This window comes from Eschrichtius robustus, chromosome 10, assembly GCF_028021215.1.
Source record: "Eschrichtius robustus isolate mEscRob2 chromosome 10, mEscRob2.pri, whole genome shotgun sequence".
Classification (NCBI taxonomy): domain Eukaryota; kingdom Metazoa; phylum Chordata; class Mammalia; order Artiodactyla; family Eschrichtiidae; genus Eschrichtius; species Eschrichtius robustus.
The window spans coordinates 70,145,583-70,161,470 of NC_090833.1; the positions used below are offsets into that span (position 1 = coordinate 70,145,583).

Here is a 15,888-nt window from a genome sequence, read left to right on the forward strand (position 1 = left end):
AGTCTGGATATTACATTTTGGGGAACCTTTTACTCTTTGAGAGTATACAGGTTAAAAATATGAATTATTTCAAGAAGGATTTAGATATATTCGTGAGAGACTAGATTATAAGAAGATAATAAGGGGAGTTTGTTTGTTTTTGACAGCAAACCTGGTAATGGTAGCAGTTATTTGGTACCAGCCACTGCACTAAATAGACACTTTTCCACATTATTTTATGTGATGCTCTAATACCTATGAGTTAGGTGTTTGCTATATTTTACAAATGGAAATTGAAGCTTAGAGAGGTGAAGTAACTTGCCTAAACTTACACAGCAAGTAAGTGGAAATGGCATTAGGTCAGGACATCCTGATTCCAGAGCCCACATCCTTAACCTAAAGGTATATTGCTTCCCTCTCTAGAATATATAGAGAGATTAATTTTTCTTCTGTAGAGCACACCTTAGAACTCTAAAATCAATAAGAAAAAGGCAACCAATAGAAAAATGGACAGAATAGGAAACCCAAATAGTCATTAAACATCTGGAAAGATGCTCAGTCTCAGTAAACAGTAAAATGAAAATTAAAACCATAATGGGCCCCATTTTACACCTCCCCAAATGGTAAAAATTTAAAAGCCTGGTAATTTCAAATGCTGGTGAGGATGTGAAGCAACCAGAACTCTTATTTACCGCTAGTGAGAATGTGAGCCGCACGACCACTTCTGAAAATGGTTTGGTATTACTCAGTGATGCAATGTGCAATTTGAGTTCTTGTTCAGTTCAGGGTATATCAATAAACCAGAATTTTAATTACATTTAAATAATGTAATTGGTGATGGAGTAGAGGGGAAAGCATCTGGTCAAAATAATCCTCAGTGTAAAAAAATAGAACAGATAATATATATTTGAAGGCTTTGCCCTTAAAGGGATGATAATATTAGCTATATTTTTATTGCATGGTACAGGTTGAGAATTATATCTATAAGTTTAGTCAAGAAATAGAAATGTAATGTGCATCTGTTTGAGAATAACTTTTGTTATACATTACCTAAATCTTAAGTGTTATATACTTCCTACTCATTTCTACCATTCTGTTAGAATACTGGTACCCAGACCCCAATATTAGTATCATGTCAGTTGAAATTGTCAGCTGCTGACACAGGCAGATTTTTACGATATAGAGGATTTGTTGATTAGGACCTATGGACTTCAAATCTGCTTTTAATAGATATCCCCAAATGAAGTGCTCTGCACTAAATTTGCCAAACATACAACTTCTCCAGGATATACTTATTTGGTGAATGTGGAAATCCCTGAGCAGTGATATAATTCTCTCTCCTCACACATCCTCTGTCAAAATCTGATATCTTATCAGAAATACCTAAGGCCAATTGGGAAAGGATTGTTACCTAAGTGTTTTCCAAAGAAATTTTAAGATAATTTTGGCCATAGAGTTTGCATGCTGATTGATGCTGTGCTTGTTGCAGGGGAGGATAGGAGAGCTGGAGTTGCAGTTAAAACATGGAAAAGAAGGACCTGAGGAGGTGCAATACAAAAAAAGCACAGCCTGGCTCTGGTAAGGGGATGGCTTTCTGTGCTCATTATTTGTTACGGGAAATGAACTGTGAGGGAGAAGGTGACCACTTTAAAGGCTTTAATGTTGGAATTTTAACCTCTATATGAGCCTGAAGGGCAAAGGGCTGAAGATGTGATAGGTGTATTTTCTATTTCCTCCCCAGATCAAAGAAGGAGCGCTTTATTCATGGTTTTAAAATATTTTTATTGTTTTCTAAAGCAGTGTGAAAATGGTTTGTTTTTCCCTTTTTCCCTATAATTGATTATTTTATATGCTTTTGAATGAAAATTGAGTTTTTCCCATTTAGTCAAGGAATACCCTTCCACTCCCCTGCTCCTCCCTCCGCAAGACATCTTCATTATTAGGAGCAATTTTACCATGTCAAGGCTTTAATTTCTTTGGCAGATGTCCCCCAGTGAATTCCCACTATATTATCTAGAAATGTGTAAGTGCTGGCACATTAAAAGCAATTGAAATTGTTACATGGGTTGTGATGAATACCTTGTCAGATTAATGTTGCAGCAGCCTAAATCTAAGTAAAGTGCCCAGAATCTAAATAGCTTTGCCTGTAGCCACAGGTTTCTTTAATATAAAAATCTGTTCAAAGGTTACTTGGTTTCAGTTTTTTATTTACTAACAATTGGCATATGTAGAAAAGCAGAAGCTCTGTGTGTGTGCGTGTGCGCACATGTACACATGTACGGTTAACTAATTCTATTCTAAGTTACATTTCCTAGATTCATTTAAAAAAATAGCAATGCAGTTTAAAACGTTATGACATTGGATTTAAGATTAGAGATTAAGAATTTGGATTTCGCTTCCTATTTGCTATTTTCCTTTACACATAGTTTTAATTTCATCTTCTGAAAATGATAATTTGGGGAGTGGTCTGTTAGCAGTACTCTTCCAAATATACATGGTGACATATGGAATGAAGGATGTGAGAGAGAGATGGAAGTCAAGGATAACTCCAAGATTTTGACTGTGAATAACTAAAAGTATGGAGTTCCCATTTACTAAGATGGGGAAAACTATAGAAAAGCATGTCTGTCTAGGGTAGAAATCAGGTTTGAGACTTGCTAAGCCTGAGATACCTAATTAGACCTGCAGTTTGGAGATATGAAGTAGGTTGTTGACTGTGAGTCTAGAGGTCAGGGGTAAGGTCAGGGCTGGATATATAAATTTGGGAATCATCATCATATCGACTGCATTTAAAATCACAATGCTGGATGAGATCATCTGGGGAATGAGTAAGGATAGAGAAAAGGTCAGAGGACTGAGCCCTGGAGCACGTCAACATTTAGAAATGGGGGACATGATGAGGGAGCCAGTAAAGCAGATGGAAGATTAGTGTTGTAGGAAGAAAACCAAGAGAGAATGGAATCGTAAAAGCCACCTTAAAAGCTGAAGGAAGAAAGTGTTTCAAGAAAGGAGCAACCGATTGTGTCAAATGCTGCTCTGAGACTACAAAAGATGGAGACTGAGAGCTGAGCATTAGATTTGGCCTCTTGAAAGTCACTGGTGACCATGAAGGAGCTGTTTTGTAGGAACAAAAGCCAAATTATAGAAGGGTCTAGAGAGTGGAAAGAGATAAACTGGAGTCATAAGTATAAGCTACTCTTCTAAATGAGTTCTGATGTGTGAGAAGCAGTGGAATGGGGCAGTAGCTGGAGGGCTTCTTCTTTTAAGATGGTAGATATTATAGTGTGTTCACAAGCTAAGGGGAGTAATACAAGTGGAGAAGGAAAAATTGGTGATGCAGCAGAGAGAAGGGAGAGTAGGTAAGAGGAGGGAACTAACGGAGGGTGTGGCCCTACCTAGAAGTACAGGCAAGTCATCATCTGTCAATATTTCACGTTGACCAGTAAAAGAATACACTGAATGCACTATACTCCATTTAGGGAGACCAAGATTGGACAATACGTTTTAGAGAAATTTACTGTCAAATGGTTTTATAAAGTACAAGTTTAAGGAGCAGTTTGCAACTATCTGAAAAACTTGGTTCTTAAGAATGACTCATTCTCAAAGAGTGCTGAATAGCTAAGATTTTATTATGTTTCAAATGCAAATACAGTTATATTTGCAAAACTTTTATGATAGTTATAAAAACTTTGAATTTCTGAAACTCAAAATGTATAGTGAACATGTTTATGATATCATCTTCAGAATGTAAATTTGGCAGTCAATGATTGTTTTTCACTTTATCTCAAGACTCTTATATGAAAAAAACTGTGAATATTTTAATTGAACATACCTTCCTTTAAATCCACAAATCTAAGTATTTTCTTTTAGTTCAATTTTATAACCAACATTTGTTTTTTTTATTGAGGTATGATTGACATTTAACATTATATTAGTTTCACGTATACCATAGCGAACATTTTAAATTTTATTTTGTATACATACATAGTGACAATTCTATTATCTACAATTTGGAAGCAGTAAATTGCTGTTTTGGTGAGCTCTTGTGCAGAAAAGAGAGAATGTTTTAGTCAGTTCAGGCTGCTATAACAAAAATACCATAGACCAGATGGCTTAAACAACAGAATTTATTTCCTACAGTTATGGAGGCTGGGAAACCCTTAATCAAGGTGACAGCAGACCTGGTGCTGGTGAGGGCCTGCTTCCTAAGTTTGCAGATGGCTGCCTTCTCCTCGTAGCTTCACCTGGCAGAGAGCAGAGAGAAAGCAAGCTCTCTGGTCTCTCTTCTCTCTTCTTATAAGGACACTAATTGCATTCATGAGGGCCCCGCCCTCATGACCTCCCAAAGGCCCCACCTCCAAATACCATACGTTCAGAGTTAAGATTTCAACATGTGAATTTGGGGCAGTGGGACACAAACATTCAGGCCATCACAGAGAATAATATAAAGGACACTTGTATACCCAGCACTCAGTTTAAGCGATGACACCGTGAAAACACTGCCTATACATTAGTTGCATTCACCTCCTTCCCTGCATCTACTAAGTAACCTAAGGACTAGGAAGATGAAACTGTCTTGGAAATGAAGCCCTTATGACAGTTCTTTCACCTTACACTAAAATTCTACATGGAAGTTTTAAGATCTGGAGTCATTGCCAGAGGTTATTATTAATTGATGAATAAGCAAAAAGATTGGTTTCTTGCTCTACTATAAACTCTCATACCTATTTTCCATCTGTATCACAGGGTTCGAGACATGTTGACTGATGAGGTCACCAAAGCAGCTGCAAAGTAAGATCCATTTATTCTCTTACCAGGAATTTTCTATAAATAGTTTTCTTCCTCACAGGTACGAACAATTTCTCCTTTTCTGGCATTTCATTAAGGATTTAAAGGACTTTTCAGTTATTTTTTAAAAAATCAGTTGTTATCCTTTCTCTTATTCAGTTAATTCTTACTACATGTCTTTCTGTGAAAATATGGAGGAACCAGTATAGGCACATAACTTTACATCAAAGTTGTGCCCATGCTGTACACCTAACAAAATGCCCTGTGCTTTGGCTTAGATTTAAAGGATTGTGATTTAGTACAGGGGAAAAAAAATCTTTGCTAATGTGAATTATGTCTATTTTACAAACAGATGATTAAATCTCAACTGTGAACCGGTAAATAATTTAAGGTAGTACCTCCTTTTTTTCTCCTGGTGTTATTGGGCCCAGGGTAGCTAAATATTGAATATTTTAATACTAAAAACTAATGTGAAGACCCAGTAAAAAAGCAATTTCCATCATATCCTTATGGTTGTTTTAACAAAAATAACTTGAGTGTTGCTACCTTGAGGTTTTTTATTTATCTTAAGCCAACTCTTACTAAGAAAATTATACCTTAGTGAACTTGCTTGAACAGTCTCTTCCGGTCCCTTTGTTAGCAAGCTGCCTAATTGTTCCTGGTAGTAAGTTACATGTCAGTTACATACACTTCTCCTTTTCACTATTAGCCTTAGCTTGCTGCTGTTTGACTTCCTTTCTTCTTATTCACCAAATAATATAGATATACCTTTGACCCAGAGAATTTCATATGTATTGAAAGTCTATATCATCTAGAAATATTTAACTACAGTTTATTTCTCTCATGTCCTAGAACCTTCTGTAGCTACATAGATTTTGCCTAAAAAACAAAAACCAAAAAACACCACCTACCTTAGAGTTCGCTTTCCACCAGCAATTTCTTAAGCAGGTACTTCGCTCTAAAACCTGATCTCAATACCTGATTACTACTCAGCCTCGTGTCTTCTGAATATAGTGGTAATCCTCCCCTACACTCAATTCCGTGGGAGGCAATGGGAAATATCTGTTGACAAAATGAAAACTAAAGTACAGAGAGGCTTTGATAGGGACTCATTTGTGTCTGTTTATCTAGTTTGGTGAATTGCAGATACAGTGGGAGAGCACTCAGCTGCTTATTGGAGGGGAGGAGGTGCTGGGATGGGGGGCTGCCTTTGACCTTTACCTTTCATAGTTTGTTCTATTATGTAGTCTACTTAGTTCCTGTTAAAAACAGTGCTCTGACATTTGCAACAAAAGCTCAAATGCTGAAGAAACTAGTAGCTTTCTATTAAAACAAACTGTGATTTTGCCTCTCCAGTCGTTTTGGCAGATTCCATTCTAAAATTTTAGTTCACCGAGACTTTAATCTTAGATTTGCAAAGCATCATTTCATGACTAATACCTAAAAAGAGTGTGTTCACATTCTCAGTGGTATGGAGTAAAAATAATTTATGTTCTCATGGTGTTACCTTTTCATCAAATATTTCCAAGTATTTTATAGACCTTATCTTATTAAAGCAATCCTGACAATACTAGGCATGACAGCAAGTGAGCAGGAGATAGTTAAGGTCCAGAGGCTGAGAGATTAATGATAGAGCGGAAGAAAAAATCATTCTGCTGCCTTCTCTTTACTTTTTCCCACTGACTTCCTCCAATCATGTGAGGACCGCATCACCATCTCCTGCCAGCTTAGCCTTCTATTCCTTGGACCATGGCTGCCACTGGCTACTTTGGGCCAATGTAGGGCTTATTTTGTTCTGAGGCATAAATTAAATGTAGGAAGTAAAACACTAGTCACAGGATTAGACTGATTTGCTCATTTGAGAGCATTTTTAAAAGCATCAGGGATAGGACTAAGAATCAGAACACAGACAAAACCTGATTATTGATGTAAATTTATTTTCATTGTTAATAATTAAATAGATTTGAACCTGAAGATAAAAATCCCCAAAGGATTGGGTCACTTTACTAATATGTAATGTAATACTTTGTCCCTAAGAAAGCATCATTGTAGCTTATCCTTCCTTGAGCTTTTTAATTAGGTTAATGGCATCTGTTTGTTTCAAAGGACAATTTAATTAAAATGTCAGTGGTGTTGCCTAGATAAATACTGCACTGATGCTGACATGTTATTATGCAAATTAGTCACTGCTACTTGACTGGTAGGGGATAGTTATGTGATCAACAAGGTGAAGAGTTTTTGCTGAACCTATTCTAGAGTTTCACCTGGCCAGCTCCTCCTTGAATTTGTCTCACTGTGTATGTATGGAGTGTCTTCTCTCCATAACTCACTGCAAGGCATGTGGGGAATGAAAAGATGTTCAAGAGCTAGTCACTGGTGGGAGGGAGACGCAAGAGGGAGGAGCTATGGGGATACATGTATATGTATAGCTGATTCACTTTGTTATAAAGCAGAAACTAGCACACCATTGTAAAGCAATTATACTCCAATAAAGATGTGAAAAAAAAAAAAAAGAGAGCTAGTCACCATACCTTTATGAAATGTGTAACTTGGCCTAAGCGTGCATTGTGACTGTGGACTAGTTTTTCCTATTCAAGGATTAATGTCCAAATGTGCATTTAGTCTGCATCCAAAGATCTAATTACCAGTGACTTTAAATACATTTTACCCCATTTTACAAGAACAATACATGCTCAGGAATGTCAAGACCAGAGAAACTTTTGAAATACAGTGATTTGGGGCACTGTTTTAAAACTGAAGCTAAATTCTCTTTCAGAATTTCAGGGTTAAAAAGACACTTTTTATGTCATCTTGACTAATAATTTTGTTTTAAAAGATTGTGATACCCAATTTCTGTTGACCATCTAAGAATTTCTCCAGGGTGATAAATTCACTGAGAATTTAAAACTTTTTTTAATCTTACTTCAGGGATTCATGACCACTTTGTAGCAGAGCAGGCTTCAAGGTATTCTCAGTTAAAGGAAAGGGAGAATATTAAAATAAAGGATTTCATTTTGATTTTGTTAAATGATTTTCTGGCTAGGGCACCTGGGCATGCCCACATCTTGCCTTGCTTCCTGGTGTTTTATTGTTAGCTATAGGAATTCCCAGTAATCCTCACTGCAAAACTGCTTCAACCTCAAGTCTTCCTTTCTGTTTTCTCACCCTGCCCCATCCCTCAGTGTAAATGTTGTTGTCTTATCAATGTATGACGGGCCTCATGGAGGAATGAACTAAGAAGAGATGAACAAAATGATCAAGAGTGCAGAGCAGGCCTTCACTGAGCTTAATCACCCCAGAGTAGGAGAGAGAAGGAAGGAAGGAATGGATGGATTGATAGAACTTGATAATGGCAAGTCCTGAGTTCCATTCTTACCAAATGGAAACAAAAATGCAGGAACACAGGTGTATACTAACCTTTTGCTACTCACTAACTCACATGTTCAGTCATGACTGTGGCCTAGGGCCGGAGACACTAGGCTTGCATGGGGAGCAGGGCTGGAAATCTTCCTCATCCCGTCCATCTGTTCTATGTCTGCACCAGGGTAAGCAAGGGAGTAGTTCTTGGATGTACACACTGATTAAAGTTCAGGTCTCAAGTCCAGGTATGAGGGAGCATTCTCTGCATTTATGGGAACCCACAATCGTAGAACTCCCTGAGAACTGAACTCTCCGATGGTAAGGGTGCTGTGTTGCCTGAGTTCTGTTACGATGAAGTCAGCAAGCCAAGAGCATCTCGTCAGTGTCCCACTGCGGATTTTATTCTATAGGCTCACTTTGGAATTATGGAATAATACTAAATGTACATTTTCCAGTGGTAAGTGTATTTAAAAGATTCACTTTTCTTGATACCGAATTCGTAAGTCAAACTTAAGATTTTATTGCCAATATTAGAAAACTACCATTTGAGTGATATAAAAAGACAACTCTCTATCCAAATAGTCTAAAAACAAGCCTTTTTTGCATCTTATCTAGGGTTTCTGAATTATGTTACAGACAGACTTCAAGGTTGCTGGCTTTGGCATATTAAGAGAAAGAAGGGGAAAATGATAATGACGGAGGAAAGCCGCCAGCGTGTCGAGTTGAGTTGCTGTTAAAGTGTGCCGTCTGAAGTGGTTCACTAGAAGCTGATTCCACACACCAGTGCTTTAGAAAAGCCAGGGGCCAGTTCCATTCTGCTGGGCTTATTCACACAACTGTCCTTTGCTGTGTTTCCAAAACAAATCAATACATTTTTATATTGGCCAAAGATGACACCGAAGAAGAAGAAATGTAAGGTCTAATGATGAAATAAAAATTTTAGGAAGAAGAAGCTTAGATGTATGATCTTATTGGATTTTTTTAAGTTACCCAAAGCATAATGACCATACATTTATAAGAAGAGTTAAAAATCAGCACTAGTGTCAGAAGGAGGAAAGAAGCTGCTGGCATCAGGGAACCAACAGACCTGTGTTTACAAGGCTCTGTGAAGGGATGGAAGTGCTTTTTGACCTCATCTGCCCTCCCTATAATAGCACCTTCTCTTCTCCTGGTTAATGCCCCCAAATCCTCTCTTGGAATTTTTTTCTTTTTAAACAGAGACAGCCCAGTGGTCAAAGGCAACGCGCTGTTAGCCTTAAGCAGCCTTGCTGTCGTCGTTTCCAAACATGAAGCCAGCCTCTCCTCAGACTCTGAGGGGGTCCTGGAGGTGAGTTACGGGTGATTAGAAGCAGTTGGCCTTTGGTTGTGTAACGTGTGAAAAGTGAGACTTCTGCTAAAGCCTGGCCCTGAATTTAGGAGGTTACAGTCATTGGCTGTGCTACCCTATGCATCTTTATACCGTAAGCCTTAGTGTCCTCTAAAACACTTTTCTTCGCTGCTTTTCTGTTTTGCTTTCTCCATCACAGTTAAGTGGTCATTTCCATTTGAAGGTACCAATTTTATGCAACAGGGCTTGTCTTTTTGTGATTACATCATGGTAACCAATCTTAGGAGGTTAACTAGGCTTACTGAAAGTGAACAGTGATGTCAAAAAAATGATAAATAAGCAGTGTTTACTGACTGAAAAAAATTGCACTTTGCATTTTAATTGTAGATGTCAGTGACAAAGTGCCTATTCATTTTTTGCAAGGCATTTATTTCTTAATTAAACATGTGGCAAGCTGGCCAATGTTGATTTCCAATGTACTTTTTCAGATAATTCATATCTGTCAAAATAAAAAGGCATGGATTTATTCTTCTTTTAAGCCCCGTTTTCTGGTAGCTATCATTATGTGGAGACAATATAGTCAAGTGGTTAAAAAACACAGGCTTTGGAGTAGGAGAGTCCTAGATTTAAATCCTAATACTTGCATTTACTAGCTCTGTGGCTTATTGTTGGTAAGCTCACCTTTCAGAGCCTATTTCCCCATCTGTAAAATGGGGATAACAATACTTACCAGATAGGATTATTGTTAGGATTAAATGAAGTAATATATGTAAGGCACAGTGGCTGGTAAATAGTCAATAATAGTAACTATTATCATCAGCATCAGTATATACTTCGTCACTTCTTGCTGCAAAAAATTGGGCTTTATTCAATGCTATTCAGCCTATCTCTGTCCCCACAGAGTGCCCGATGGACCATTTGTATTCTTTTTTCATGGTAGGATTTTTTGGTTCTTTTTTGGTGGGTTCTTTTTGGGCAAGAAGCCAACTCTAATTTAAATTAAAAAGGAACTAGGAGAATAAGGAATCTGGAATCCCATGGAATTGAAGGCAAAGCTTAAAAACTGAGTTGGGAGAAGAACAGGAGGCAAGCTGGGGAGTCCACGCACAGGTAATGATGAACCATCTCAGCAGACCGCCCCTACTGGGATGGATCGGCTATAGTCATTTACTGTCTTTGCGTCACTCACTTAAGATTCAGAATCCCGTGGGTCCCATGCCTACACCTTCAGCAGGGTAGGATGAGTAGCTTGATTGAGCATTTAACCAAGCTTTAAATCGTGGAGGAGGGAATTCCCCAAAGGGTGCTATTACCAATAAACAAGAGAATAATGCTGTGTGGCAAAAGCTACAAATGTGTATTACATGTGGGGAAGGGAAGGAGGCCAAGGAGTTATTGCATGAAGGATAAAAATGTAGTTAGTTACCATATGAAAATTTACCTTTAAGCCCAGAATCTTATTTTAATAATGAGAAAGATGAAAATTCTTTAGAGTGGAAATGTTTCATGTCCTTGAAAGAGCCGTGGAATACTTTAGCAGAGGCAGCATGCTAGGTAGACCTACAACCTTAAAAGTAAACATGCCTTCCTAGGATCCCTTCGTTTTGGTGTTATTTATGTCAGATGACCAGTTGTACAGGTCATTTGCCCCAGTAATAACTGGAGGTCTAGCTCAGAGCTCCAGGCCCTTCTATTCTTTATTCCCACAACCTTTGTCCTGTGCTGTGGCACATAGTACACAAAACATTGAGAAGCCTCACAAGCCAAAGATGGGGCTTTGCTTTTATTCTTGATAACCTTGCCTTTGGCTGTTGCTCAATATAAACTCAAGATGTCATTATTTGATTAAAGTTGAAGTTTTCAAACTTCATTCAAACCTGCATTTGACCAACAACTAAAGATCTTAAGAAGAAGGTCTTGTCTGATTCAAGGAATTAATTCCAAGGTTTCTTAACACCTCATCGACCTTTATAGTTTGCACCACTTGTGTGTTACCATGTGAGTTAATGAATGTTTTTTGACATCCATGGTCATGAATGATTTTTTTTTTTAGAATTTTCTTTATTTTTTTGGCCGTGTCAGGTCTTAGTTGTGGTGCATGGGCTCTTCATTGCGGCGTGCGGGTTTTTTCTCTCTCTAGTTGTGTCGCGTGGGCTCCAGAGCATGTAGGCTCTGTAGTTTGCGGCACTTGGGCCCTCTCGTTGAGGTGCACGAACTCAGTAGTTGTCACGCACGCAGGCTTAGTTGCCCCGCTGCATGTGGGATCTTAGTTCCCCGACCAGGGATCGAACCCGTGTCCCCTGCATTGGAAGGCAGATCCTTTACCGCTGGACCACCGGAAAAGTCCCTCATGAATGATTTTTAAAACCAAGTTCTCTTTTTACTGAGCTGGGTTTTGTTGTTGTCGTTGTTTTGTTTTTTGCATTCTCTTTCCTCTTCTTTTCCAAACTGAAGATCATTTATGTTTTCTTACTTACTTGCCTAGGCAAATGTGACAATTCTTGAGTGATAAGTATAGTGATAGTAAGCAGAAATGCTAGAGATGGTAAAAACATTTTGTCAGCTGCTTTATTGAAATGACAAGTCAGAAATGAGAAAGTTTAAGTTGGTTTCTCTGCAGATCTCTCCCTTTAACCACCATGTTACCCTCACTGAACACGGGAGAGCTCTAAGGAGCTCCCAGATCTGTTCTGTTTTGCAGCCCTCATCCTCTCACCTCTGCTAAGTCTTGTATGAAAGGTAAGTCTTATTCACGTTGGGGCACAGGTGAGGATGTGTATTTATCAAATACCTATCTACTTCATGCAGTCCTGGCAGATGAAGTTTAGTTTTTAATAACAGCACTTCATTCTTTCATACAGAAGGAGGTTGTACCCTGGTTCTAGAAATAAAGTTTAGGTTTTTTCTTTTTTCCCATTATCATTTCATGTTTCCCTTCATCTGCAGGTTCAACCTAATTTCCTTTCAATGAAAGCGTGGGTTTCCATGGTGTTTGATACTCTTCTGGTCATTGTCGATAGCCATTACCAACCCAGAGGACAACTTTTCTCCTGGTTTTATTATGTAAGTTCGAGAAATAAAAAATGATTAGAAAACTCAAGAGTTGATTCTTATATCAATTGTTCATGCGAAATCCATGATATAGTGTAAGTCTTAGCCTTAGCTATACATTAGATATAAGTCTCAGCCTTGGCTGTACATTAGAGTCACCTGGGGAACTTTAAATATATATATATATATATATATATATATATATATACACACACACACACACACACACACACACACACACACACATTGAAAAAAGAAATACTGATGTATAGGCCTCACCTCTGATGTAATTGCTTGGGAATGGGTCCTGGGTATCAGCGTTTTGGAAGCTTTCTAAGTTACTCTGATGTGTAACCAGAGTCAAGCACTACAGTTGTAGTAAAATAAACATTGGCTGAAGATGGAGGACCGTGAGTTTCTGGTCTTAGTTTTTTTCATTGCAGAGTATGTGACCAGGGGAAGTTCAGTTAATCTGTCTGGACCATTGTGTCCTTGTTTATAAAATGAGGTGATTGAGCAATATTAGCTGCAGTGATTGTAGCCCCAGCTTCACCTCTTATTAGTTTTGTGACTGTTGACCTGACACTTACTTAACCTATCATATTATTTTCCCTTCCTGTAAAATGTAGGTAAAAATGAATGCTTTGCTAACTTTATAGAAGATTGTGAGGATCAAATTATATAATCTATAGGAAAATGTTTTGAAAATGTGAAATGCTCTATAAATACAAAGTAATATTGTTGATCATAAAAAAGCACCTGTTACTTAATCATTCTCTTTCTTCATGCTTATATGCTAAGATCTGAAGCAAATTGAAAACACACTTTGTTGGTTTAGGTTTCATTTTCCCTTTATTGGCTGTAGTGCATGCTTTATTTCTGTATCTGCATGGAATTATTTTGGTTCTGCCTTATCACTATCCATTGCTTAGGGAATTATAGGGATCATGGGACAATCAGCTGAGTGGCAGAGGATTACAGTTGATTTGAATAAAAATATAGCACAAGTCCTGAACTGTTGCTAAGATCACGATTTTAGCCTGAAACTTCATTGCCTTAGGTCTTCTTTGTACAACATTTTGTGTGCCTCTGTCCTCCTGCCCTTAGGAGGACCTGGTATGTATCCATCTGGGGCTTAGGGTCTGGAACTAGATTGTTTTACTATACTTGAGGACAAAAAATGACTTACTAGATAACGTAGAATTAAATTGGAAGGTAGATTTTGCTCAAAGAAGTACTTTGTTTACGATGATTTGTTTTCTGTGAGAAGTTTTCTTATTTCTTTAATGATGGATGAAAACCTTGTTAACTTATATGGAGGTCTTTGCAGTAGCTGTCTGGTTCAGATATTCAGCAGGACAGGATATTGTATTAGACTTCTAATAGCGCTGCTTAGTTCTTGCAATCCAATAAGAATAATGTCTTTACTAGCCAGTTCGGGGTTGCCTCTTACCTTTGTGATTCTTGCATTATTATACTTTTTCAAAGCCCTGTTTCAAAAGCTACTTTCTTTATTTCCCTTGTCTTAGCAGCTGGGTCATTTTGAGTAGTATCGTCATTGTAATAGTGCTATATTAACTTAAGGAATCCCTTAGTTCATGTTTGCTTTTTATCCTTAAAGTACTAAAGCTTGGAGAGCAAACGAGTATAGAATTAAAAACACTTTTTAATGTGTTTTGACTGCAAGGGACAACACGGCCTTTATGGTGTGTCTGAAAATTTGAAGTGGGTAATACTGAGGAATGATAAACGGTCTTTCTTCCCCACTTGAGACATATTTATAAATTATATAATGTCTGGTGGAGCTCTCTAACACAGGACTCTTGTTGAAGCTGTTCATATTCAGCTGCCCTGTCATTTTATTAACGTTGTTATTCGTTTCTTTTCCCATAATTACATATAGGAAAGAAGCATATAGAGCTCTCCGTTTCATTTTGAATAGCTGGTTATTGCTTTGTAACCAGAGGCTTTTAGGATTTCAACTTCCTTTTTAATTAAAAGGAATTAACCCCCTGTAGGAAATAATCCATCTACTGGGAAGCGTTCCCACCAAAAATTTTGGGAGATCTGCCAATAGATCCCTGTGCCAAACTTACACTTATCCCTCTGTAACTAAACTTGAACTGCCCTCACCCTAACCCCTTTTCTTTTCTCTCCCGGAAAACTCCTGGCTTTCTGGACATTTATAATGTGGCTTGGTGGTTTCTGCAAAGCTTGGATAGCTTCACTTGGGGTTTCTCATTATATACACATGTGGGCTTTGAAAACACTGATATTGTTTCAGGCTTTATAGTGAGGGAATTCACACCCTCTAAAAGGAGACACTTACAATTTGTTTTCTCAAATTTAAAAGGGTATTATTAGTCAACCGATTGCTTAGTAGCAAATTGTTTTACTAAGAGTAAGAAGGTAACCCGTAGGTAAACACAGAAATGGATTTATTTTTAAAATTTTTTTTTTGGGTGGCAAGGGTGGATTTAGGAGAAGCTTGCATTGTTGTATAGCGCTTTTGTGATAGGTGTGCGTCCTTCATGTTTTAAACAAAAGGCCAACCCCCTGTTTTCTTTCTTTGGCATGTCCTAGAAATCCTATTCCGGTGAAAACACAGCTAGTGCCATTGCACGTTCTGCGGCCGCCACGGCTTTGTCTCTCCTTGTGCCAGTTTTCATTATCTCTTGCAAAGAGAAGGTTGAGGAAATCCTGAACATGCTGACTGCCAGGTTACCTGGGAAACCAAGTGCTGATGAGTCTCAAGCCGTGCAAATCCACATGGGCCTTGCTTTGGGGATGTTTCTCTCTCGCTTGTGTGAGGAGAAACTCAGGTACAGTTTATTAAAATATTCCTGTTTTTCCCCTTTGTGACTTATGTGGAGGATTTGTCCCTCTTTCTCCCCCCCTCCCCCGACTCTCTCTCTCTCTCTCTCTCTCTCTCTCTCTCTCTCTCTCACACACACACACACACACACATACACACACACACATTATATCTGAGCAATTTGTGGTGCTCAACTTTTTGAGATGTGCAGCTTGATCCTTTATTCTCCTTTATGAATGAATTTGTCTCTCTAAAATACCATCACATAGACATTAATGTGTTTTAAGGGTTCCTCTTTTTAAAGTGATTGATTACTTGAAAATCATTTCATGCTTAGATGAAAGCCATGTGTAATAGACATGAGGAAAGTCTAATCATATGGTGCTATAAATTTTAAAAAGCTTCTTTTTTTCCCTCTGGTTTATAAGGGTGAAAGTAATTACTTATTCTTTGTTGATATCACTATAAAACGGGAGGAAAAGATCGGGGTACCCCTGTGCCTGAGGGTGCGGGAATCACTGAATCACCTGAGAACTGCATGTACCCAGTTTTAAATATTGCTTTTATC

The 15,888-nt window shown here is 38.0% G+C and overlaps 1 protein-coding gene across 5 annotated transcripts in view; it reads left to right on the forward strand.

The window, feature by feature from the left end:
• FOCAD (focadhesin) overlaps positions 1–15,888 on the forward strand; it is a 311,119-nt gene that overhangs the window by 228,302 nt on the left and 66,929 nt on the right. For all 5 annotated transcript variants that reach the window (XM_068553655.1, XM_068553654.1, XM_068553656.1 and 2 more), the window contains 5 exons: positions 1,469–1,557; positions 4,726–4,770; positions 9,346–9,454; positions 12,401–12,517; positions 15,089–15,327. In XM_068553655.1, coding sequence (XP_068409756.1) covers positions 1,469–1,557; positions 4,726–4,770; positions 9,346–9,454; positions 12,401–12,517; positions 15,089–15,327 — 599 coding nt within the window. The remainder of the gene's footprint in view (positions 1–1,468; positions 1,558–4,725; positions 4,771–9,345; positions 9,455–12,400; positions 12,518–15,088; positions 15,328–15,888) is intronic.